We start from the raw sequence: 25,000 nt of genomic DNA, 5'->3' as shown, positions 1-25,000 counted from the left end.
TGGCAGATCCTTCTGTGTGTGTGTGTGTGTGTGTGTGTGTGTGTGTGTGTGTGTGTGTGTGTGTGTGTGTGTGTGTGTGTCCAATATGTGTGCCTTCTGCTGATCAGGTATCAAGAGCTTTAAATGTTTACAGACGGGTCACGTCACTTTGCATCCACAGCCAGAGAGATCACACACACACATACCCACACACACACACACACATACCCACACACACACACACACACACAGCTCTCCAGTGCTCTGCTCTCACTGCTGTGCTGCAGTGGGCCAGTCCCTGTACAGGGGTCTGTCTCCACTCCCCCCCCAGCCTCGGCACAGCGGGACCAGCACAAGTCCACTAGACGCAGCCTTCTCCTCCTCCTGATCCGGGGCCAGCGCCTGGTCCTCAGTTCAAACAGATAGGGTTAAAGCGGAGCGAGAGGCGCAAACGTTCGACCATTTCCGCATTCTACGTTCTGCTTAAAGGGGCAAAATGCCCCTTTAAGCAGACCTAGAAAGTGATGTTACATTTGAACTGAACTGCTTGCCGATCGATATTCCACTATGACGTCTTTCCGACACGCCTCTTTAAGCAGACAGGAACTGTTTGAATTTTGCTTCCATAGAGATGCATTATGTTGCTCTATCTTGTCAGTAATGAAGGATCTTTGATTCAAACCAGTGGCGTGATGTCAGGCAGTGCTCAGGCCTGATAGAGTTCCCTTCACACACGCCTCTAGATGGCTTGCTGAAGCCTCACATTTTGGGCCGTTCACCTGTTTTAGGCTTAAAAGCATTTAGATATGGGTCACATGAGCTGTGGAGGTTTGTGTCTGAGGCCTCTACTGTTGGTCACATGACCTGTGTGAGGTATGTGTCTGAGGCCTCTACTGTTGGTCACATGACTTGTTTGAGGCCTGTAGAGTTGTGCTGCAGGTCACGTGACTTGTTAAAGGCATGGCTGTTGTGCTGAGATGACGTGAGCTGCGTTAGAGGGGATGACCCTCAGCTGTAGATCATGTGATGTGTCTCATAGCAGACGTCTCCACGGATACATCATAGCACCTGAGGCTTCCAGGCTGTTGGCCCTGTGAGCTGTTGTGGCTCTGCGAAATGTAGAGGTCCTCGTGTTCATACAAAACTCCCAACTCATCATCTCAGGATCGTTATCTCAGCCATTATTCTCTGAGAAGTGAGGCTGCGGTAATTTCGGAAAAATTCTGCTGGATAAACACAAGATAAAATATTGTACAATATTTTATTCGACCCTTAAAACAATATAGGTCAAAATCAGCAGTGCAATCTAAACATTTTCATCATCATGAAAATCACACATGACAGCCCCAGAAGTGGCATAGGTGGTTTTCAAGAGCGACATCCATCCGTGGTGAACCTGAGCTGCAGCCCTTGTTAGTCCAAGCTGAGCTCAGAGGTCAGATGTCACGGCTGGCTGACACATGGGCTGCGCTCTCGACCTGTCATGTGTGAAACGCCAGCACCTGTGGTTGACCCGGCTGCCGCGAGTGTCTGGTTGTGTGTACTGTAGACTGTGAGCATGAGAGCCCTCCTTCAAAGAACGTGCGAGTGTGTGTGTGTGTGTGTGTGTGTGTGTGCGCATTGCTTTAGGTGTAGGCGCTCAAAGCCCAGTCGCTCTGACTGAAGCTTATGGCTGCTGACAGCACTTTAAGTGGGCCAATCCAGCCTATTAGGTCCATGAAAGGAGAACCTTGTTTGGTGAAATGTCACGGACGTATTTTATCCCCACTGTGCTGTATTTCATTCACGGCAAATGCCGGGAACTCGGCTCTGTTTTAACAATAAATAGGGACCATCTCGCGTGTGTTTTTTTAATATATCAGAGCGTCGTGCTTTTTGAACAGTCTTCTCATTGTTTAAACAGACCAGACGGACTCTCCTGCCATTGTTTTACCTTTAATATCGCTTGTATAACATTGATGTCATTTTTTTTCTTCCTCTGCTCTTAAAAGTAAACCTACATACTTCTTTTTTTCTCTTTCCTCTTTCTCGTGGTTTCTTTCCTCCCCCTGAGGTTTCGAAGGCGCACAGAACCCTGCAGATGCTCCATAAAGGCATCACAGCGCTCCAGACAGGTGGAGGGAGTCTGTGCGAGTGGGGCAGACGGTGCTCAGGCTGTAAACGCACCAAATTATTCCTTCAAAAGCATCCACCGGAAAAAAATAAAGTCGGTGGCAAGGACGGGGCATTTTTTCCCCGTTTTTTTTTGCGGTCGTCCTCGGGTTCAACGGTCCTGCGGCCGCGTGCCTATCGGGGGGGGGGAAAGAGCCCCACCGGCCTGCGCTGATGAAATGTGGACGTTGCTCCGCAAAGCAGATCTGTTTCGACTCTTTGGTATCCCCCCCCCCCCCCTTCTTTAATACGTGGGGCAGGTGCTCTTTATATGGGCCTGTAAAAGCTGATTTTCCATCTAGAGGCCTGACCAGCCATAAGATATCCATCTGAAGAGGATGGAGGGAGAGAGGGAGCTCGTGGAGGAAGAAAAAAAAATGGATTGAGATGGAGATAGAGAGGAGTGAAAGACTGATATGAAAAGAGCCAATTGAAAAGAATAAAAGGATTGATCAACGAGAGCATGAAAAACAACTGTGGCTACTTTTTTTGGGTAGGTTGACCGTAGCGAAGTCAAGTATATGGATGGAAAAAAAACGGAGCAAGGTTTGGTATCAGAACAGGCCCCTTACCTGGCCCGTAATCAGAATGGGAGAGGGAAAGAGTGTGTGAGTGAGGTGGAGGGGACAGGAAGACCCAGGTCACCGCGGTCTCCAAGCGCCTGTATCCCAAACTCCATCCCATAATTCTCTGTCGCTATCAGGCTGCAGTCGTATGGCTCTACCAGGACACCAAGGTCTTTGAGTTCAAACTCTGCTGTGTGTGTGTGTGTGTGTGTGTGTGTGTGTGTGTGTGTGTGTGTGTGTGTGTGTGTGTGTGTGTGTACAGTGAGTACCGATCACCACTGAAGGATACAAGGAGACTGAAGGAGACAAGCTAGACCACATTAAAATCACTTGCTCAAATGTGTACACACACACACACACACACACACACACACACACACACACACACAGACACATACACAGTACACTATATCCTAATAGTGGTGGAGAGTCTGTCTGATTGCATGGTTGGGGTACTGGTGAGCGTGTGAGAGGGTGTCTGGAGACTTGGATGTGCTCAATCACATACTCAAAGGTACACACACACACACACACACACAAACACACACACGCGCACACACACACAATATATCCTAATAGTGGTGGTGAGGCTGTCTGATTGCGTGCTTGTGAGAGTGCGGGAGGGGATGTCTGGACTGGTTGGCTGCTCTGGAGAACAGGAGACTCTGTGTTGCAGCGGCCTTGACACAGAGGGGGGAATTACACACACATGCAGGCCACAGACACACCAATGTCATGGCTGTACACCTCTAACCTGATGGATTACTTTCTCACACACACACACACACACAGAGCCACACATACACACGTGCCTTTGCGTGTATGTGTATGTGTGTGTGTGTAGGAGAGAAATCAGCAAAATCTGGTGAAAAGGTAAAGGCCAGGCATTTAGCCAACACACTCACACAGAGAGACATAGAGATGTGCAAGTCAAGCCCAGCAGCTGTGACTGCGTTCCAAATGGCTAAGCACTAACCGCCGGAGCAGCGCGCCCGTATAATCTCCAAATCTTTATCAATGGTGAATGGCACGATATATGATTAGTGCACTGGCACTGGGTCTCTGTTGTTTGTCTGTGTCTATATCGGAGCAACTGGGTGCCTCATGTGGTATTTTTGGTCGTTGGCTGTTCCCATCAGGACAGAGAGAGACGAGCGACGGACACACAGCCCAAAGTGGCTCTCGTTAAACGTCGTTTTGGGAAAATTGTTTAGCTCGTTAAAGAGGGTATAATTCCGTCCGGCCGCTCAGACCATGCCATGTCCGTGCGGGTGCCACTGGTAAACTGGTACGGTCTGGCACACCATTAGCCTGGGGTCAAAGTTCACTGCTGATCTGAAGACCTTGGTCTGTGTCATTCTCTATGCTCTATGCTAGTTACTGCTAGTTGTGATATCTTATCTCATAATCTATGTTGAAATCAATGTTTTTTTCCAGTAGCATTGTATCAACTTGTGATTGTTCTTAAGATATTTAAAGAGGACTCTGTGGGTGTCCTCAATCAGGTATGCATGTCACAGTGGATTTTTTTTGACTATACCAAAACCATTTGAAATTATACGGTATGATCAAATTGTTTGCGATAAATACAGCGCTGTCGTATCTTAATCTTGAGCTCAGTCATTTTTAGTATTGAAATAGCGCAAGCCTCAAACCATCACAGACATTTCGCAAAAACCTCGAATTGGTAAAATACATGTCTGAAATGCCTAAAGTACCATTTCTAGATCTCTGTTTGTTTGACATTATAAACATATTTTATTGAAAACATAAAAGAATACATTGTTTTTTGATATGAGGAAACCATTGGTTTCTGGTTTGGTGCTGTTGTGGCAAGCTTGGGCCCTGAGGTTCCATTTTGAATCTGGGACTATGTGATTTTGGTGTGTTGTACATACACATAGGAACACACACACACACACACACACACACAAACTTTGTTGATAGAACTGAGACTTTCAGCTCTGAATAATAGAAGAGTTCAGGAAAAGACCAGAGTGATTTCGATCAGGCCTTTATCTGTACGTACTAGTTTGTTTATTTGTTTGTGTGTGTGCTGTGTGTGTGACAGGAGGAGGACTTCCAGGAGATGATCAGCAATGCCAAGACGATGGAGAGCCAGTACGGCCACCTCTTTGAGAAGGTCATCGTCAACGACGACCTCACAGCAGCCTCCAGCGAGCTGAAGTTGGCACTGAAGAAGGTGGAGGTGGACACACACTGGGTCCCCGTCAGCTGGACACACTCCTAGGACTGAAGAGGAGGAAGAGGAGGAGGAGGGCCATGATGAAGAACAACACCGAAACAAGGACACTATGAGGGAACGTCAAGATGGAGAAAAAGAAAAAGAAAAACAATAAGAACTTGCAGTTTTGTGAATTGGGGGTGAATAGCATGTGGGCCTGGGTGCTTTACGCTGTGGGAGAAAAAAACGGTTGCTTAGTTTTTGTTGGGGGTCACGGGGGTCTCGGAGCAGAACTGTGTGGTTCTGGGTTGGGTTCTAGGCGCTGGGTTCTAGGCGCTGGGCTCGGCCTGTCCCAGCTCAGGGTCGGGTCATGGGCCAACTGCACTGATGGACTTTGAGAAGCCGCGGTGAGGTGCCAGAGCCAGGCTGCCACTCAGGCGGTCAGACCTCTCCTTGGTGTATTTTTAACGTCTAGTTTATAGAAACCAAAGGGATTATTATTATTTTTTTGTGGGCTCGGGTAACGGTTTACATATACATATCCGTGTAGTCTCTGAATTGTGTGTGTGTGTGTGTGTGTGTGTGTGTGTGTGTGTGTGTGTGTGTGTGTACACAAGTACACACATGTGAGTGTGAGAAAGAAATAGAAGCTGCCGATTGCGTTTGCCTTCAGTCTTAAGAAATCCTGAATTCTGGAAGACCACACGTTAGCCCTCCCCCCTTGCTAACATCTAGCGTTCTTATATGCACACTAAACAAATTAGAAAGAAAAAAAAAACAGAGTGAACACTGGCAGTCGACCCGGGGAGGGTGTGAGTGTTCTTTTATTTAAAATGTGAAAGCTAATATATTTTAGTAAGAACAAATATATCTACTGTTTTACACACCTTTTTTATATATATATATTTAAAAAAAAACGTCTTTTATCGTCGTCAAAAAAAAAGACTCTCGGACTGCGCCGACCTCGCCTCCCAGGGCCGGGCAGACAGAGCGGCCTGTTTTGTAACGGGATTTGGTGCTTCACTCAGGAGCTATTTTAAAATGGAGCCCTCCGCCCCGTCCAGTCCCTCTCCAGCTCCAGCTCCAGCTCCAGCTCCCCGCCCCAGGAGCAGCAGTCTGCGTCTGAGTGTGAGTCGGCTCTTGGCCCTGCACACTGGAAGAAAACCTCCTTCATCTCCAGCAATTAGGTTGGAGCAGAGGAGAACAGTACAGTACAGTATGTGTACGTATGTGTGTGTTGGTTCTCGTTTTTTCTTTCTTTCTTTTTTATTCTTGTTAAAAAGAAATGTTAGAAATGTGTGCGAGTGTGTGTACTGTATGTGTGTGTGTGTGTGTGTGATTGGGGTGGGGTTTGGGGGTTCTGAAACAAGGAACCGATCAGACGAGGTTCCGAGCACTTCCAGAATTACACCTGGCACGAACACCACGCTTTGCTCGAGCTCTGGTAACAAGGGAGCCTTATTTGTAGAACAGGAGGGTAGGGGGAATTGGTCAATGTGACGCGTTTGGGAAATGTGCAAGACTGCATGACTTGTCTGTCTTATGGTTGCTTTCTTATTCTCTCTCTCGCTCTGTCTGTCTCTCTCTCCCTTCATCCTCTCTTATTTTAGCCTCTCTGTATTGTCAGTGCCAGTTGCTAACTGCGTTACAGAAACTGGCCTCATCTCCATTTGCCTCCTTCCTCTCATTCTGGTACAAGTTTAGTCTCCTGGATCACTTAGTCCCTTCTGTAGACATTCAGTACAACAAACATTCCAGTCATCATCTCTGCAGTCTCTCTCTCTCTTTCTCTCTCTCTCTCTCCGTCTCTCTTTATTTGTCTGTTTCTTTCTGTTGAGAAATGTCCAGCAGAATGGGGGGAGTGCCAGTCTCTGGAACCAGCCCTGCGGTTTCTATGTCTTGTGATTTTAAAAGGCTACAGAAGGTGTTCTGCCTGTCATGGTCAACTGTCTGTCTCCTGTGAGGAGATGCTGTTCTCTCCTGTACATTAAATACAACGTCAAGCAAAGTCTTTCTGTTTGTGTCAAAGTGTTTTTTTTACTCTGTGTTGTCGTGAATGCATGGTCAAATGAGCCCATAAACAATCGAGACCCTTATTTACTGAAGACTGATGCTCTTACATGGCATTACCCTTGAAGAAGAAGCATTTGGAGTGGATTCTTTTGCACCGTGCACTGTGTGTGCGGGGTGGGGGATACATCGAGACCACTGCAAACGGATGCTGCTTGTTAAACCCCAAACTCTGGAGCAGTCACATTCTCCTTCCCCCCAGTAGCACTCCACGAGCTGATTAGGCACTTTGGGAGGAAGTGGAGCCAGAGAGCAGGGGACGATGATGGACATGAACGATGAGGACCACTGGAGATGGGCACCCGTCCAGGAGGAGACGAGGGACGCATGAGCGATGGAGGGATGGCGAGAGGGAAAGGGAGAAAGAGAGGGATGGAGAGAGTGAGAGAGAGAGAGAGAGAGAGATGTTGAGGCTCCCTGGGGATCCCTCGCTGCCTCTTGATGGTGTTCCAAAGCAAACCAGCTGGCCAATCAGGCGGCCCCAAAAACCTCGAGACTTCCTCTTGCTCCGGCGCTGACTGCCTTTGATGCGGCAGGAAGTGGAGTTTACGGGCAGAGAAAGAGAGAGAGAGAGAGAGAGAAAAAGCGAGAGAGAGAGGGGGATGACAGGAGAGGGAAGGAGCGATGGTGATGGAGGGGTGTTTGATTTGGCAGGTCAGGACAAGGCTAAGAGTCGGGGGGGTGGGGGGTGCCGGCTCCCCAGTCCCCTCTCTCCACCCACCACACAGGCTTTCATTAAGGTGACAGATTTACGACCCAAAACCAGATCAGACAAACCCACGAACATGGCTCTGACAACGAGTGTGTGTGTGCGTGTGTGTGTATGATGAAGAGTGTAAGAGAGAGTATTGTGTGTGTGTGTGTGTATGAGTGAGCGAGTAAGTGTGGGTTGTAGTGCAAATGTAGCTGACTGATAGATTGAGAGAGACTATGCGAGTGTGTGTGTGTGTGTGTCGGAGGCACGTATGAACACAGAAGGTTTGAGAGTCAAGGTAAGGTAACATAAGGTGAAAGGCAGAGTGGGATGCTGGGTAGCAGGAGAAATGGGAACTCCAGCTTGACCTTTAGAGAGGCCAGATGAGGCCGCAGATAAGCCTGATGGTGTTTGACTGGAGAGCAGAGAGAGCTCAAGGCCTAGCGGGGATATCTAACCTGAGATGCCTGGAAAATAAGCTCCTCTCAAAAGCCTTTTATTTACATGTACGTTAAACCAGACTCTCTCTCTCTCTCTCTCTCTCTCTCTCTCTCTCTTTTTCTCTCTCGCTTTCTCACTTACTCTTTCCCTCTCGGTTTCCCTCAGATTACATGTGTGTGAGGGAGGCAGACAGAATGGCAAAACCAAAGTTGGTGTCTAAATGGAACCTTCCAGAAAGGGCCAGTAGGCACTCCGTGAGAGATGGTAACGGTCTTATTGAGTGTGGCTAAGGGTTAAAAAGAGAGCCGTGGGAATGTGTAGGAAACTGTCAAGTGAAAACACTAATGGACTCAACTCCACTCGATTTCCCTCTACCTCTTATTCACACACACACCGAGCGTGTTCAATGGTTCACACAAACAGATGGAATATTCTCACATTCACACACACACACTGCACTCTCTCATGCAGTCATTCACACAAACGTACCAGTTTTTCATGCTCGCGGGCTGACGCATTGGCCTACGCTTGCCTCCCATTGGTCCACGAGCCCTCGTGTGAAACGACACGCTGAACACAACAGTGAAGAGCAAGATGAAAGCGACAGCCCCAGAGAGGACCAATCAGAGCTCCTCGTTAGCCATCGTTCCCTTTCAATGTGCTTTCCATACAAAAAGACAACCACCGGCCAAAAATATGATGACTGCATGAGAACACAAACTGCCGATGAGTGTATGAGAAGACAAAGCGCGCGTGGGCAGCCTGGCCTAACTTTTTCCCCCCATGCTGTCCCATCATGCTAACGTCACTGACCTCATACGTGTGTAGTAGACGCCGTGTGTGAACTTACATCATGTTTATTTTCCCCCCCTCTCCTCGGTGTTTTTTCGCACATGTCTGTATGGGAATCTGTGGGCCGGGGGGGCCGGGGGGGGGGACGTGCTTGGCGTTTGCTGGGCTGTCTCTCAGAGAGGTGAGAGCCCCTCCGTGTGATTACCAAGCCCTGTCATGGCCCAGTGCGGGGCCCGGCCTCCTCCATCAAGCTCAGGGACACCAGCGCACGTTGTTTAGGTTGCTGAACGTTTACAGAGAGGGCGCCATGTTTGTAAGCCTTTTTGAGTGACTGTGGGGATGGTAGTGTAAACCTGATGCTTGTGTGTGTGTGTGTGTGTGTGTGTGTGTGTGTGTTATAGAGAGAGATGAGGAGGAGAAAGAGCAAATGCCTCTTTTCAAGGATGTCAGTGGAACAGAAAGTGTTGCATCAGCTTTCAATCGTGAGTGTGTATATGTGTGTGTGTGCGTGTGTGTGTTTTCGAACTAGAGAGGACAAAACCGTGTGTATGTGTGTGTGTGTGTGGAGAAGTGGTAAGGACAAGAACACATGTTTCCAGATTGAGTTTCTGCCACAGTGCCACAATCATACACACCGCAGCACAAGGGATGAAGGGATTACTCTTTCTTTTTCTCTCTTTCTCTCTCTCTCTCTCTCTCTCTCTCTCTCTCTCTCTCTCTCTCTCTCTCTCTCTCTCTCTCTCTCTCTCTCTCTCTGCAATGGATTCCCCAGAGTTTCCCCCAGAACTCCAGTGCAGGCCTGATCTGCCTAAGCCTTAAATGAGGAGTGTGGCTGTAAGCAAGCGTGTGCATGTACTGTACATGTATATATGTACAAGCTTGTGGTTTGTGTAAGGTGTGTGTGTGTGTGTGTGTGTGTGTGTGTGTGTGTGTGTGTGCAAGTGTACACACTTGCCTTGTGTGTCTCTCCTAGTTGAACTGTGAGTTCACAGCCAACTCTGTGACATGGAGCGAGTGTTTTAAACAGTTTTGACAGGGACCCTAACATGAGTGAGTCAGTGTGTGTGATCATGTGTGTGTACGCTCTAACCTGCTCTGAAGCCAGGAGTGTATGACTGATTTGAAAAAACAAATCATCTTCTTTGTGTTTAACAAGCTTCTAAGGTTGACATAATCACCACGAGCCAATAACTAACTCATGCTTTCCCTTTAAACAATACGGTGTGTGTGTGCGTGTGTGCGTGCGTGTGTGTGTGTGTGTGTGTGTGTGTGTGTGTGTGTGTGTGTGTGTGTCTCTCTGTGTGTCTCTGTGTGAGAGAGAGAGAGAGAGAGAGAGAGAGAGAGAGAGAGAGAGAGAACGGAGTTATGTCTCACCTCTTGCATCCCTCTCCATATATTTGAGGCCACTTTATGACAAACGGATGCGTATATGTTCTGCCTATTGTAGTTTAATGGATCATATTACCTGTAATCGCTTAAAGTATATGACTGGTTCCGCCTGTTGCCTATGCCATAAGCGTGTTCATCATGTTGACCTAATAATAATGGTCAGAATGTATATTAGGGTGCACACAAATGTCCAACCTGAAACAGGAGCTCCTTGACACACGGCCCATTGGAAGTTGGTCTTTGTAGGGGGTGACTGTAACTAAACTGCTTCCTGGTTAAGGTTCCCACGCTACACCGCTCCTAGATCCACCATCTGATATATTTAATGCCCTAACCTGTAAATACTTGCCCTGTGTCTAACTTCCCCCTGACCTCGTCCACCCACACACACACACAGCCCTGCTCCCAACCCCCTGCTGCTGGGCCAGGAGAGGCCGCTCTGTCGGACCCAGCTGGAACTCAGGCGGCCAGACAAGCGGGCAGACGCAGAGAAAGAGAGAGAGGGAGAGAGAGAGAGAGAGACAGAGAGAGGGGCCATAGCATCTCACCTTTGTTTTCTCCCCATGTCCTTTCCTGCCCCCCCTCCCCCCCTCCATCCAAGCCCATGCCAGAGCCACTTCAGAGAGCATTGCTGTGACAGGAGCCTGGCCCCCCTGCGCCCCCCCTGATCTATACTCCAATCAATCTGATTTAGGACGGCTAAATGAAGTTGTCCGTATCCGCATCCGGATCCCGGGCCGCGGCGCTCCGATGGCTTCTGCAGCCCGCCGCGCTGCTTCCCCGCGCTGGGAAAGAGGGATGGTGCGTGGGTGGGGAGGAGGAGACGGCAGGAGGGGGGTCTCTCTGTGTTCCTACTTACGCTTGACATTTCAGGCTCACAAGGGTCATTTTCCCTCTGCCTCTCTCTCTCTCCCTCCGTCTGCATCCTTTCTGCCTTGATCACTCAAGCTGTTCGTCTCTCTCTCTCTCTCTTTCTGTCCTCTGCATCCTTTCTGCCTTGATCACTCAAGTTGTCTGTCTCTCTCGCTCTCTTTCTCTCTGTCCTCTGCATCCTTTCTGCCTTAATCACTCAAGTTGTCTGTCTCTCTCTCTCTCTCTTTCCCTCTCTCTTTCTCTCTCTCTGTCCTCTTCATCTGCCTTGATCACTCTAGCTGTCCGTCTCTCTCTCCCTCTCTCTCTCTCTCCTGCTCTCTTTGACTTTCTTTTTCCCCTTGTTATGCTCTATCTGTGAGAGTGGGCCTGTCATGTCCCAGTGACTCCTGCTCTTTCATGTTGGGTCCAGTCAGCCTCTCGGCTTTCCAGCCCTGCATGCTGTTTGGAGCTACCCCGCTTAGAGGCCACTCTGTTTTCCTCATCCTGGCGAGAGAGGGAAAAGAGAGGGAGAGAGAGAGAGAGAGAGGGAGAGAGAGAAAGAAAAGGAGAGCGAGAGGGCCTACCCTCCACCCTGTCTCCATCTCATTAGCTGTACATTACCTCATGTCTGAGAGGCAAAGGGGTTTCAGGGCTTCGTTACCTTGAGCTGTTTGGACCAATTAGAGCACTCCGAGGAGAGAGGGGGAGAGTGTGCACTTCTGACTGGGAGAGTTTGGGCTCCAACAGAGGATGTTCTTCAGACCTCTGGACACATTTGTCCCCATCAGTCTTTCCCCCTGCATTGAGGTAATAGCCAATCACGCGCAAGTAGCAGCTCCTTTCAGTGCTCCTCTCTGGTGATGTCATGACCGTTGGACAGGGAGAGAGTGTCTCTCTTTCTTTCTTTCTTTCTTTCTCTCTCTCTCTCTCTCTCTCCACTGCTTCATTGCGCTACTTGCTACACGTACAAACACACGGATCGAGTGAATGTTTTCACTTGCTCTGTGAACACCAAGAGCTGTCAGGTCAGAAGTTCACTCCTGTCAGAACTTGGGAAATTCCTTCTATGAGTGGGGTGGCTGAAAAGGGCTTGCGGTTCAAGAACATTCTAGAAATGTTCAGGATCGCCCTTTTCCCCTCTCTTTACAGTTTCTTCGAAATGTAACAACAGTGTTCAGAGAATGCTGTGGGATTGTTTATATGGCCAGATGATTTCTGTGGCGAGGGCAAACATGAATTGTCTGGAGAATGCTTGCAGGGCGTCTCTAAGTTCAGGGCTATTTTGGGTTTAGGAAGTGATTTGAACTAATCGGTAGCTCAGCGCAGTTCGGGAAAATCGTCCATTATTTCCTCTGAGGCTTGTACAAGAACAATCCCGTGGAATTACATTTAAATCTCTAAGTTGAGTGAAATGAAATGAAAGTGGTTTCAGCCTTGATTGATGATTTTGGAGAAACACACACACACACACACACACACACACACACACATAACACCGCAACAAAAATGGGGATGAGATATGCATTGAATAACATGGAGTTGAAGACAATGGCTTTCCGGCCCTGGCTGTTTGCTAGAGCCCTGATGGATGGAGCATGTCTGGGAGGATGAGTGACAGCATTAGAGGAGGAGGAGGAGGAGAGGAACATATTGAACGTGTTATGGATGTTAGGGGAGCTAACAGGCGCTGGGAGGGAGAAAACAGCCCTCTCCTCGTCCTCCTGTTTTCTTAAACTTCTCTCCTCCTCTCTCGCTCCCTCTCTCTGCATCTCTCCATCCCTGTATCTGTCTCTTTAGCGTTCTCTCCCTTTTTTCCTCTCTCGCAGGAGTGCTTCCACCCTCCATCTCTCCTAATTACCCGAGCAGGATCCGTGCGCCGAGTGTTAACAAGGAACGAGGGAGGCAGAGGGATTGGGCAGAGGAAGAGAGGAGCGCTGGATGGGGGGAAACGGAGCAGCAGACAGGAAGGGAAGGTCGTGAAGCGCAGAAGGAAAAGTCACGCATAGGGAAACAAAAGAACTCGGCCGTCGACTAAAGATGTGACGTTTGGTCACTGAGTTGGGCCATTTTGTCTGGAGTCCAGAGACAGTGTGTGTGCACGTACAGTATTTGGAGAGCTGGGCGAGGTGTAGCAAAACATCTCGAGAGCTTTGTGTGTGTGTGTGTTTGTATGTGTGTGTGTGTGTGAGCCCTTGAAGTGCGTGAGAGCTCTCATCGTGGTGAAGGCCCATCATCAATATGAATGACTTTACAGGCACTCACACCCAAATGCACACACAGGCAGTACACATGTACCCTCTCCTGTCACTCAAGCTCTCAATGCTAAGAGGTCACCAAGAGCTCAGGAAAAACATTTTCACCAATTTAAATTCATTCTTTCAACATCTCTCTCACACACACTAAATTCCTTCAAATAAATCTTATCCTCCTTATGAAAATGTTCTGTGTGATTTTGTAATTACTTTTATAACAATTTTACAGTTTTAGCTTTTCAGGTGGAAATTCATGACCTTCTTGCAATACACACACACACCTAGTCAAGGCTGAGCCACAGTCACACTAATTGTGACAGCATGCACACATAAAGTCAAGGTTGAGCCATACAGTCTATAACTCAATTAAACACACAGACACACACACACAGGTCCCAGTGTGTGATTTAGTGTGACTGTGTATCCTCACAGTCTTGACACACTGCTGGGCCAGAGGAGGAAATGCTGACACGCTCCATCAGTGGTACTCACAGACACAACACACTTTCCCACGCAACTACCTCAACACACACACACACACACACACACACACACACATACGCATACACTCCTTTTCTGACAAAACACACATGCTGCAGATCTCCCCATCCTGCAGCACGGCTCTCTTCTGGGGCCTCTCTTAGACAGCGCTCACGTCAGTGGCGCCGGAGCAGGTTGAGAGGGGGACCCGGAGCCAAGCGCCCCCAGGAGTGAGGTGAGGCTGCTGGGTACAGGAGCAGGGGAGGGTCCCCTGACAGCACGTCCTCCCCCATAGACCTCCAGAGGCTGGAGCCGCCTGCCCTGCCTCCGACTGCACTGTGGAGCTCAGCACTGTGTGTTTTGACAGAGTGTCACTGGTAGACACTGGAGCAGTGAAGAGGTGTCTGCAGTGCAGAGGAGGTGTACTGACATTAGACATGAAGTCATATTATGTCACTACACACACACACACACACACACACACACACACACACATTTTGTCTCACATACTGTATGCTTAAATACACACAAAGGCCAATTGATGTTATTCTTTCCGATGTCATCTTCACTAATTGGCATCCGTGCTGAGAACATGTAGAAGTTACAAAGGGGAGGACTGAGAAGAGAGCAGTTCTGTGTGAGTATTAATAGAAACCAATCTCTGATTCTAAAGGAAGTTATGTCCCTTCAGGAACTGATGTAATTTGTTGAACAAATACACGCACACGCTAGATAGGTCAGTCAAATGCTGACAGCTTTGGTTATTTTTGGCCTGGGTACTTACCTGGCCTGAGTTTTACTTACTTTTACGGGGGCCTAACAATAGCTCTACAGGTCTACTCAAAGGGCAGCTCAGAGAGGGGTGTGTGTGATGTGTGTTTCCGTCTCTATCCTCATGTTCCTCTAGATGTGTGTGTGTGTGTGAGTCAGTGTGTGTGAAGCTGGAGCAGTCACCTCCTGTGAACAGAGTGAGGGAGAGAGAGAGAGAGAGAGAGAGAGAGAGAGAGGGAGAGAGAGAGAGAGAGAGAGAGAGAGGGATGTGGTCCCGTCAGTAGCCTGTCAACAGGTGCGGAGTGTGGGCAGGCAGAGGAGAGAGGCGAGCGGGAGAGCGGAAGTTTGAGCAGGGGCCTTTACGGGGACCGGGCGGCACACACACACACACAGCTGGACGCTGGACGCTGGGGCGGCCCGGCGTGGAAACAGAGCGGTCGCCAAGGGAACCGCGGGGGGAACGGCTCCGACAGGAAGTGACTCGGGGGTGACTCCCAACACTGCTGCCGCTGCCTGGAGAGGTGGGCACACACACACACACACACACCCCTCCTGACAAACACACACACACACACACACTGAGATCCCCGATGACAGAGCACGCTAGCTGGGGCTGGTGGAGTGTTAACTGGGCTCAAACCAGAGCCAAATCCCCCTGTCCCCCAGCTTCTCTCTCTCTCTCTCTCTCTCTCTCTCTCTCTCTCTCTCTCTCTCTCTCTCTCTCTCTCACACACACACACACACACGTAGACACACACACGTAGACACACACGCTAGGCTCCGACAGCATAATTGGGCCTCAAGGGTGGCATGATTAGGCTAACACTGTTTGTGCTGGAAGGTGTCAGCAGCCTCCTGTACGTGCTGAGTGGCAGGCGGGCGCGGACGGGCCCTCGCGGCGCTAGCGTGCTAAAGCTAATAGCTTCCAGGGATGACGTCACGGCGTGTGAGCGCCACCGAGCTCTCCTGGACCGGCTGGCTGTCAGGACTGGCTCCTGGCTGCTCCCGGTGTTCAACTGCGCCGACCTCCAAGGTTAAACCGCACGTCAGCTTTTATGGGAGAATCGGCATTCCTCCTCGGTGAGTAAATCAACATTTACGTAGATCGAGAAAAAAAAACGATCACTATATAATTTTTTTTTCTCTGTAATTAACTTAACAGTGTGATAATGAACAAGCCACTTTTTTAGTTTCGTCCAAAATTGGCCCCTCGCTCCGTCTGCATTTGAGTTCAAATCTTCACCCGAGTCCACGGTGGTAGAAGTGAAGTGAGCTCCACCTTCTTGTGTCGTTCCCTCAGCTCCTCCAGCTCCTCCGTCCTCCCCTAACCACATGCCACCGGGTGCACCCCCCCCTACATCTGCCTCCGCCATCACCAGCGCTGCCCACCGCTCCTGCCAGACAGGAGAGGGAACACAGGCCCTGTGATGTCCTCCTGGAGAGATTCTAAAACACCAGTCAGATCGCATTAAAAGCTCCTGAGACGGGGAGCGCGCACGAGGGAGCGGGAGCCAAAGCCAGACGGCTCCTCCGACCGCAGTTAGAAAATAATAATTACTCAGAGGGGAGGAGAGCATGAGAGAGAGAGAGACGGAGAGAGAGAGAGAGAGAGAGGTTGGAGAGATGGAGGAGTAGAGAGTGAGAGAGGGATAAAAAAAAGTGAGGACCTGTGTTTTTATTTCAGCATGCTGAATCGCTTTGAAATAGTAGAAGCAGCTGGTATCTCCAGAGAGCCGTGTGGGCAGCAGGGACTGGCGAGGTGGGACGACATGCACTGCGGGGGCGGAGGAACCAAAGTAGCATTCATAGCGGGCACAGGAAACAGCGGCCAAGGGGGCACTTTTATGGGCAGAGATCGGAGAGGCGGGGGGGGGGACTGACCGTGCCCAAAGATGACCCCGACTGAACCACAGTGGTGGTGAGCCATCCACCCATCAGTGGGTCTTGGCACGGAATGGGTCTCCATATGCCAGTGGACATGTAATGAGGGCTGCCTTCACGCCGCCGTGGCAAGCTACCCCTCCATTTCACGCTTCGGTGTCAACGTCGTTGGCTGATATTTTGGAAAATGATATGATATGACATGTTGCTTTTTTCCCGTTTAAAAGGACAGCATGTGAAATACAAATGTTGTAAAGAAAAGGGATGACATAGTTCAGGCCATCAGTCACCGGGAATGGGTGGAAATATTTGCCTTTATGACGATATCATTTTCTCTGCTACATGTTTTGAGGTCAAACGAAATCAGCAATTTCACCAATCTGCGGACCCTCAAGTGCATGTTCCAGTCGAGCTCCTGCAAGGAATTGAGAGGTTTCGTATCAAGACTGATGATAACTGTAAAAATGCCAGAGGGAAGGGGTAAAAAAGTAAAGAAAATATAAATAAACATGTCAAATCTTCCTTTCAATTTATGCAGTTGCACACAGTCAGCCACTGTAATTTCTTTCATAAATGTAGATATTCATAAATCTCTTCCTCCTCCGTTTGACAGCTCCTGTTTGCTCCAAAGAAAGCACTGGCACCAAGCAGTTTGAAATACATACACATTGCATGAAAGCCACAATTGTAGGTTTAAGTCCATATGAGGCCTGGGCAATGATATTCATTGTCACAGTAAAAATATTTTCAACTGTATCTGATGTTGTTTTTCTTCTTGCCGCGAGGCTCGCCCGCTGCAGCGCCCGTGGACTTTATTGCGTCTCGTTTGCGTGCGGCCCTAATGAGCCACTCGGGCTGATTTGTGGGCATGGGCTGGCTCACGCTCCTGCACCGACACCAGCTCACAGATGGTGCGACTCGGCCGCCATTTTCTTCACGGAGCTCAGACCAAACGTAGAATGCGGACAGTTTTACACTGTAACAAAGAAATAACATCAGCGTAGCCACAAAAAGAGCCTTGGTCATGTTCAAAAACATTGGCTCTCTTTTTTTCACCAAACAAGTGTCAGGCTCTGCTCGGTTAACTTCAAACAAGTCCCCAAGTCCAAGTGAACTCACACAGTAATAACAGCTGCCACCTTAAGTCAACAACAGCACCATAAACATGTTACAAGCACCTGTCCGTGGCACACGCTTTGATTATAATGACAGGTGGGCGTCTTGGGTCACTCTGTCATTTATAGGCCATCACAGTTGACGTTTTCTTACAAACGAGACTTTACGAGTCCTAAGAATGGCCATTGTCAAATAAAGTGCAAGCGGTCTCTATAAGTATACACCTGCTCGGCCACAGAAGCCTGAATAGAGAAACAGGGGAACGCCAGTCCCGTCAGACGGAGACAGCTCTGGCAAACGCTAGCTGAGAAATCCTATTGCTAAATGCCTCATAAATACAATGACGCTCCACGGTCCAATTTTGTTGGGATTATGAAGTGTCGTTTTCTTTGGCACCCGCCTCGCCCAGTTTCTCTCACCTGTCAAAGCCATATAGCCCGAAGCAGAGACCAGCACTATTCTCGTGCGCAGCTGACACACCTGTGCTACTGCCTCCTGCACAAACAGACCATGAAACGGCCCGTTATTCACGGTGAGTAAATCACGCTGGGAGTTTACGTTGGGCGGATATAGGCCTACTCACGGCTAGTCGAGTGTGACCACTGGCCGCTTCCTCCTCCGGCGAAAATCAGATAAGCCCATTAGCGGTGACGTGCGCCGGACTCTGTCGGCGAGCAGCACATGTGCACGTTAAACGGCTCCATTAGAAAAAAGAAAGTTATAGGACGCGTCGCCGAGTCTCCGCTCGATCGTAAGTCAGTCCAAGCCTCTCTCTCTCTCTCTCTCTCTCTCTCTCTCTCTCTCGGCCCCTGCTGGTTCTCTTGCTGAAAAAGAAAAAAAAGGCTTGTTATAGAAAAAGACCTCGGTATTGTAAAAGCTGCGGCAATGCGCTCCTATTGTTAGTGCAGGCCCTTGACTCGGGCCTGTTTTTGGAAGAGGGCTGGCCTTTATATGAATGACATATTTTGCAGGTGTTCATTACTGTGACCACGGTCACCTCTGCTCTCGCGTTGCCCGACCATTGCCTCCGTGAACCGCGCTCAACTCTGCTGAACTACGTCTGACTTCAACCGCACCCTCCTCTCTCCTCACCCCCCCTGCACCATATCAGACCTCTTGGCCATGACTTAATATGACAGCCCTCCATCTTATCCCATAATCCGGACTGCTGTACCGCTCTTGTAAAAGCTAACGAGAACGAAAGACTGAAAAGGAAGGAGGCGAGAGCGCAGTAGAACGTCTGAGGTGTGAGGAGAGTGGAGAGAGCGAGAGAAAGAGTGAGAGAAAGAGCGAGAGAACGCCTTGGCCCTGGCCAGCCTGATCCCAAGTCTGCCGCGCCGCTCTGCGAGTCTGTTTTCGCTAGCTCGTCTGCTTAATGGGCTGTTTGGAGAGCAGAGTACACTGTGGACGGATGCAATCATGCTGGCCATGGCTCATACTGCGCGCTGCTCTGCCCAGCCCTCCGACCTGCCACGCTCCGTCTCAGTCTCCTGAAACGCCCCCCCCCCCCCCCCCCCCCTCAACACCCACCCCTGCCCCAGCAGCTCAATCATCGATGGCACTGGAGCGAGGAACGGCAGCCACACAGACCTGCTCAGTGTGTAGCATGGGCAGAGGGGAGAGGAGAGGGGGATAGGGCCAAAGAGACTGAAAGAGAGAGAAATGGATAAAAGAAGATAGGAAAGGAGGGCATACTGTATATTACTGGGAGCACAAAGAAGAGAAAAGAGGAGAGGAGAGGAGAGGAAGGGCGATAACGGCTCTAGTGCGTGTCTGAAGAGAGCAGCAGGTGCCTCTGATTGTAGACTGTGTGTTTGTGTTTGGAGGAAACAGCAGTCCTGGGTCATGCCGTTTGACCTCTCCATCTTAACCCCGGAGTAATTAGAATGGCTAATGAGACTGGCCAAGCCATTTAGACCCTATTCATCCTCTCACCTCAATTCACACACACACGCACACACACACACACACACACACACACACACACACACACACACACACACACACACACACACACACACACACACACACACCACCTCCACTGTTCCTCCTTCCCTGGCAGCACCCCCATGTTTCATTCATGTGCGTTCAGTCTGAAACTGGCATTACCCTTCTGTGGCTTGACAGTGCTTCTCTGTAATTCAATCCAGATGACAACGGCAGTCAACGCTCTCTCTCTCTCTCTCTCTCTCTCTGCTCTCTGTCACTGTATCTATCCATCTCTGTGTCTCTCTTTTTGGCCGGTCCCAGATGAGCGATTTACTGCACTTTACCTTTACGGCTCCGAGTCAAGCTGCTGCCCCTGCCAGCCGAGGAGACGCAGGAGGAGGGAAAAGAACAACAGTCCTCCCCCGGCCCATTGGCTAGCAGGGCCCAGTGAGGAGTGACAGGGCTCGAGTGATGGAAGAATCCGATGTTTTATTGGGCATGGAGTCCGGGCTCTCCCCACTCGCTCTCTCTTCCTCATCTGCTCACTCTCTCTCTCTCTCTTTTGCTCTCACTCTCTCTTTCTCTCTCTCTCTCTTGCTCTCACTCTGTCTTTCTCTTCCTCATCTGCTCTCTCTCTCTTGCTCTCTTTCTCTCTCTCTCTTTTTCTCTCTCCCTCCTGTGTTGTCTTTCCAGTGAGTCACCGAGCTGCCAGGCAGCTGCCACACAATAAGATCAACAGCACTGAATTGCACCCCCTTCATTCAGCCCAGATGAAAAAGAGTGGATTTATTCAAATCGAATCAAAACATGTCTGGTCTATAGCTATAAATCATGGTCTAGGCACTCTCTGATGAGCTCACACACACACACACACACACACACACCATATAGCCTAGGCCACACCATCGACCAGGAAATCCACACACCAGCCATGCAGACACACACACACTGATTTATTCTGTACTGTATCTATGAATGGAAGTTAAAATACAACAAAAACATTGTTTTATATATGTATTCAGTGAGCACCACGGGCAGCCTCTGCATGTTTGCCTACAGTGTGTCTGTATAGCGGCCTGCAGCACAAACGCGCATTCAGCTGAGCTCTATAGCAGACTCCGTGGCAAGCAGCAAATCAAAGGCCTACCGGTGTACCTGCTTATTTTCCTTTAGCTTCTTTCAGAAAAAGAAAAATAGCCAGTCTGGGCTGCCTGATTACCACGGGCTCCTTTTCTTGTTTACTCGTGACGTGTTTGGAAGTGCCGGAATACCTATATTTCACCCGCACGGAAAAGCTTGATTAAATGAGCAGTGCACTTCCTCGTTTCCCCCTGCGCAATAAGCTGCATCATTAACTCTGTAAATTGTGTCTAGGTTCAGGTGGTCTCGCTGGTGTAAATGGACTCCCCTCAATCAGTGCTTATGTCATGAGAGCGCAGGTAAGGAGGCAGCGGTTCAACATCAACAAACAGCTCCCAGCACCTTCGTGGTAATTAAAGTCCTGGAAGCTTAATACAGCTTGTTCAAACATACATTTAGTAGCACAAATAAATGTTTTCATCAAACAGGCTTTTAGTCTTGTTGCATAAAATACTGTTCTGTTTGGCTGTTTACGTGAGTTTTAAAACTGTGAAAACATCAAAACCCCCTCTAAATATCCTCTCTAACAGGTAATGCGATGTTTTGGTGTCTGAGCTATCTGAAATTATTGCATCAACTACTCAGCTTTTCAAACAGGTTTCTCTCTGTTAGTTGTGGATATGTGTGTGAAGAATGTAAGCTTTGGCTTGCAAATGAGAATCCAGTTTATTTCAGCCTAGAGCCATGGCGTGTGTGTGTGAGAGAGTGCCATCACGGACTGAGCGTGAATAATACAGCTGAATGAACTTATTTTGAGGGGCCAGATAGGCAGTTCTGAGTTGGGCCTGTCTTGTTTGTCTAAAGTGTATTGCCAAGCCATACAACGGGGCCAGAGGAAGGTCATGAAAAGGCTCTCATGTAGCCTATTTACAGTAGCCTACTCAAAAGTGAGCATGTTAAATCTTATGTCTTGAAGTTTAATTATGCAGGTAAAATGTGTCATATCCTAAATAAGGTGTTCATCATTAACTCAATTTTTAACCCCAAAGGCTACAGATCTACAGAGGCAGAGATAAAGCGTTTTGTTGAGCAGGGTTGTTCTTTTTGTCCCTTCCTGCCTCATGTTGTTTAATGGTCTCCTAGCAACAGGATCCCGCTCGGGTGTGAAGCGAGGGAATGTTACCATGGTTACTATACAACTGAACTCGGGAAGCACAGCTTGTTAGTTAGCAGATGCTAGCTAGTCAAAACAAAAAAAACTTTGTCAAACTATACAGTCGCAAAAACCCAGTGAAACATTGTTTGGTAAGTGCATATGGAATAGTTGACAACATGTGAACAACAGACACTGCTCAGTTACCAATTCTGCAACGTGAAATGTTGATAGTTAGCGAGTGGATTGAACTTCTGTGGTAGCATAATTTATCGTTTTACAATAACTTACATTAAAGTTTACGCTACCTGTATAGCGAGTGTATGCATTGATACTTTCATTCATTATTGAAGTTGCAAGGCATATGTTACCGTTAATTTGCTTCCCAGACAACTTTTTGCTGGCTGCAGAACCGAGTTGACTCCAGCGGTCATGGGGGTAGCACTGACAAGAGCAGCCCAATGGACCACCGCAAGCTCTGGAACAGGCAAGCTGGAGATCACCCCGCAGAACGAGTCCCTCCTGAAAGAGATCCAGCGCTTCGTGGAACAGTTCAGCGCCAGACACCCTCAGGAGGCGAAGCATGTGTTTAAGGAGCCGCTACAGTGGAAAACGTCTTTGGAGGCTTCTGATTTCAAAACAGAGTATGACATCAGGTAATTACGGACCGGGCTCCGTCTGCACCATGGATTATGTTACGGAGGATGTTGTCACGGCGCCTTAATGCGTTTCTCCCCTCGAAGGGCTCATATTTACGACCTTAAATGAATTTGTTTTGCAATTCGACTTCAGTAAGACACTAAACACACCGCGCCTGAATGTTCTGTTCTTTCTCCTGGCAGTCAGCGCCCCAGTAGTTGTCCTGCAGCAGCCACTCGCAGGGGCCACACTGGAGCGCTCAGATTTCACCGATAACAAATTTGTGAACTGTTAGCCCCTGAGTCTCTCGAAATTTGTTGACTTTTTTTGTTTCAGGTGAAAGAGGTGAACTAAATTCCTTTAGAAGCCCTCCAGACATTCGCACACTCGCCGCAGGATTTATGTGACTGGTCATAAAGAGTTTGAAAAAACACTGAATTCGGTGTGTGTGTCTGTGTGTGTGTGCGCTTCTCTTTGCATTTTTGTGTGCACTCCCCCGTTTGTAGTGGCGCGTCAGTGGTGTCTCATGAGAAGGACGGGAGTGGCCGTCCTCTGCTGCACCTGTCCCCCCCACTCGTCTCCGTGCTCAGCTTCAGCCAGCTCTCCAAGCTCCTGCAGGTGGCCAAGGAGCGGAAACTTAAGGAGCTGCGCGCCTGTCTGGAAGGTAAGTGTACAGTAGTTAAAACTTTTCCAGTCACAAACAGCGTTGCTCAGAGCATCAGACTAGCAGGAACCCTGTATAACACACAACCACTGGTGTGGCCGCTCCATACTAGCGCCTCTGACACGGCTTACCAGAAAATCATTAAGTTGCAGGAAGCCACATCTGCATCAACAATGCTGTCTACCACCAGGCCATACGCTTACATACAAGTACTGTAGTTACACGTCATCACCATCATCACTATACACTATGAGACGAACCCACACAACAAGAAGCACAAGAACAGCATCACAAAATAGATAGATAGATAGAAGCTGTGCAGGATCATAATAATTAACACTGGTGTGCATATCTAGCCTGACGAGCCAGACCCACATGAAGATGTAGGGTCTGGGAACTCACCATAGTACGGCTCAATCGGAGGGATGGGATAAACGGTTGTCTTTCAAATTCCCTCTCCACCCTACAATGAATCATCTTCTTGTTTTCAAGTAGCAGGATGCAACTCCTGGTTGCAGGTCAGTTGTCATTATGTTAAGCCCCTGCCCACCGACGCTATACACAATGTGATTGCCCAACAGAAGTTTAATTTTTCAATTCAAATTAGATTTGCTGCCACTAGGGGCATCTAGATTTCTAGGCTAGTGCATATCACCACACTATACCAGAACAAACACTGCAGCATGTAGGCCTACTGTAACTGAACTAGCAAAGCCAAATCTGCACAGATCCACATCAGCATAATAAACAATAACATAGAAACACTTCTACTATCATCAGAAGCTTGAATACATGCATTCAGACAAGAAGACACACAACTTGCATGACGATTAGACGATTGGAGAGGGGTGAAAATGATTTCTGAGAATGACATTTGATAAAAATTTAAACAACTTGTTTGACTGTTAAAGATAAACACGTAAAGATATAAGTGGCATGAGAATACACACAGACCAAAAGAACAGGCCCCCACTCATGTGTTTCTTGATGGCCGTTTGTCCAGCCAATAGAGATCCAGCGGTGCGGATTCTGGGCCCCAGCTTTGCCACGGTGGAGGGGGAGGACTCGTCGGTGCTGCGTCTGCTGGAGAAGGTCAGAGGTGGCGACCCCGGCGGGGAGACGGAGACCCAGGTCAAGCTGCTGGTGCTCCTGCAGCAGCTGGACACACAGCTCCTCAGCACCTCCCTCAAGCAGATCAGCCAGTGCGTCCACTTGTGATCTATTGCACCTCAGAGAGAACGTGCTCTTTGTGCAGCACCCTAATCTCTCTCTGTCACTTTTGCATCTGTCTCTTGCTCTCTGTTGTTTTATATCATGGTCCATCCATCATTAATCTATCCACCCTTCCCTCCTACCACCCATTCATTTATCTCTCTATCTATCTATCTTTCTATCTATCTATCTATCTATCTATCTATCTATCTCTCTACAAATACATATACATACACACTCTCTCACACACACACACACACACACACACACACACACACACACACACACACACACGCACACACACACACACACACACACACACAGAGAGAGTACTCATCTAGCATCTCCTTTGTTTTATCGTTGTGTAAAAACCCTTATTTGTGTGTGTGTGTGTGTGTGTGTGTGTGTGTGTGTGTGTACACGTGTGTATATGTGCACAGAGAGGTTCGTCTGAGTCCTGCTGCCGTGAAGAATGAGGTGGAGCTGCTCAAGAGCTTCTGTGGCTCAGGAGAGAAGAGGCTGCTCAAGTCTGTTAACTACACATCAGGTTTGAGTTATCGCTCTCCTCCCTCTCCCTCTCCCTTTTTCTGTTCTCTCCCTCCCTCCCTTGCCCGCTCCCCTCTCTTCTCTCCCTTTTTTCATTATCTCACTCGTTTTCTCTTTTCTCTATCTCTTGCTGTCTCTTCTTTTCCCCTCTTTTTCTC

The 25,000-nt window shown here is 48.7% G+C and overlaps 2 protein-coding genes across 3 annotated transcripts in view; both read left to right on the top strand.

Annotated features, from left to right (window-relative positions):
• Window positions 1-6,892, top strand: part of mpp7a (MAGUK p55 scaffold protein 7a) — a 127,156-nt gene extending 120,264 nt beyond the window's left edge. For both annotated transcript variants that reach the window (XM_062521079.1, XM_062521080.1), the window contains one exon: window positions 4,768-6,892. In XM_062521079.1, the coding sequence (XP_062377063.1) occupies window positions 4,768-4,947 (180 nt within the window). In that variant the 3' untranslated portion in view covers window positions 4,948-6,892. The remainder of the gene's footprint in view (window positions 1-4,767) is intronic.
• A 14,948-nt stretch (window positions 6,893-21,840) lies between these two features.
• Window positions 21,841-25,000, top strand: part of odad2 (outer dynein arm docking complex subunit 2) — a 74,220-nt gene continuing 71,060 nt past the window's right edge. The window contains exons 1-5 of the mRNA XM_062521108.1: window positions 21,841-21,933; window positions 22,171-22,437; window positions 22,927-23,084; window positions 24,088-24,286; window positions 24,737-24,843. Coding sequence (XP_062377092.1) covers window positions 22,214-22,437; window positions 22,927-23,084; window positions 24,088-24,286; window positions 24,737-24,843 — 688 coding nt within the window. The 5' untranslated portion in view covers window positions 21,841-21,933; window positions 22,171-22,213. The remainder of the gene's footprint in view (window positions 21,934-22,170; window positions 22,438-22,926; window positions 23,085-24,087; window positions 24,287-24,736; window positions 24,844-25,000) is intronic.

This window comes from Sardina pilchardus, chromosome 19, assembly GCF_963854185.1.
Source record: "Sardina pilchardus chromosome 19, fSarPil1.1, whole genome shotgun sequence".
NCBI lineage: Eukaryota > Metazoa > Chordata > Actinopteri > Clupeiformes > Clupeidae > Sardina > Sardina pilchardus.
This window is presented reverse-complemented; position numbering and strand designations above follow the sequence as displayed.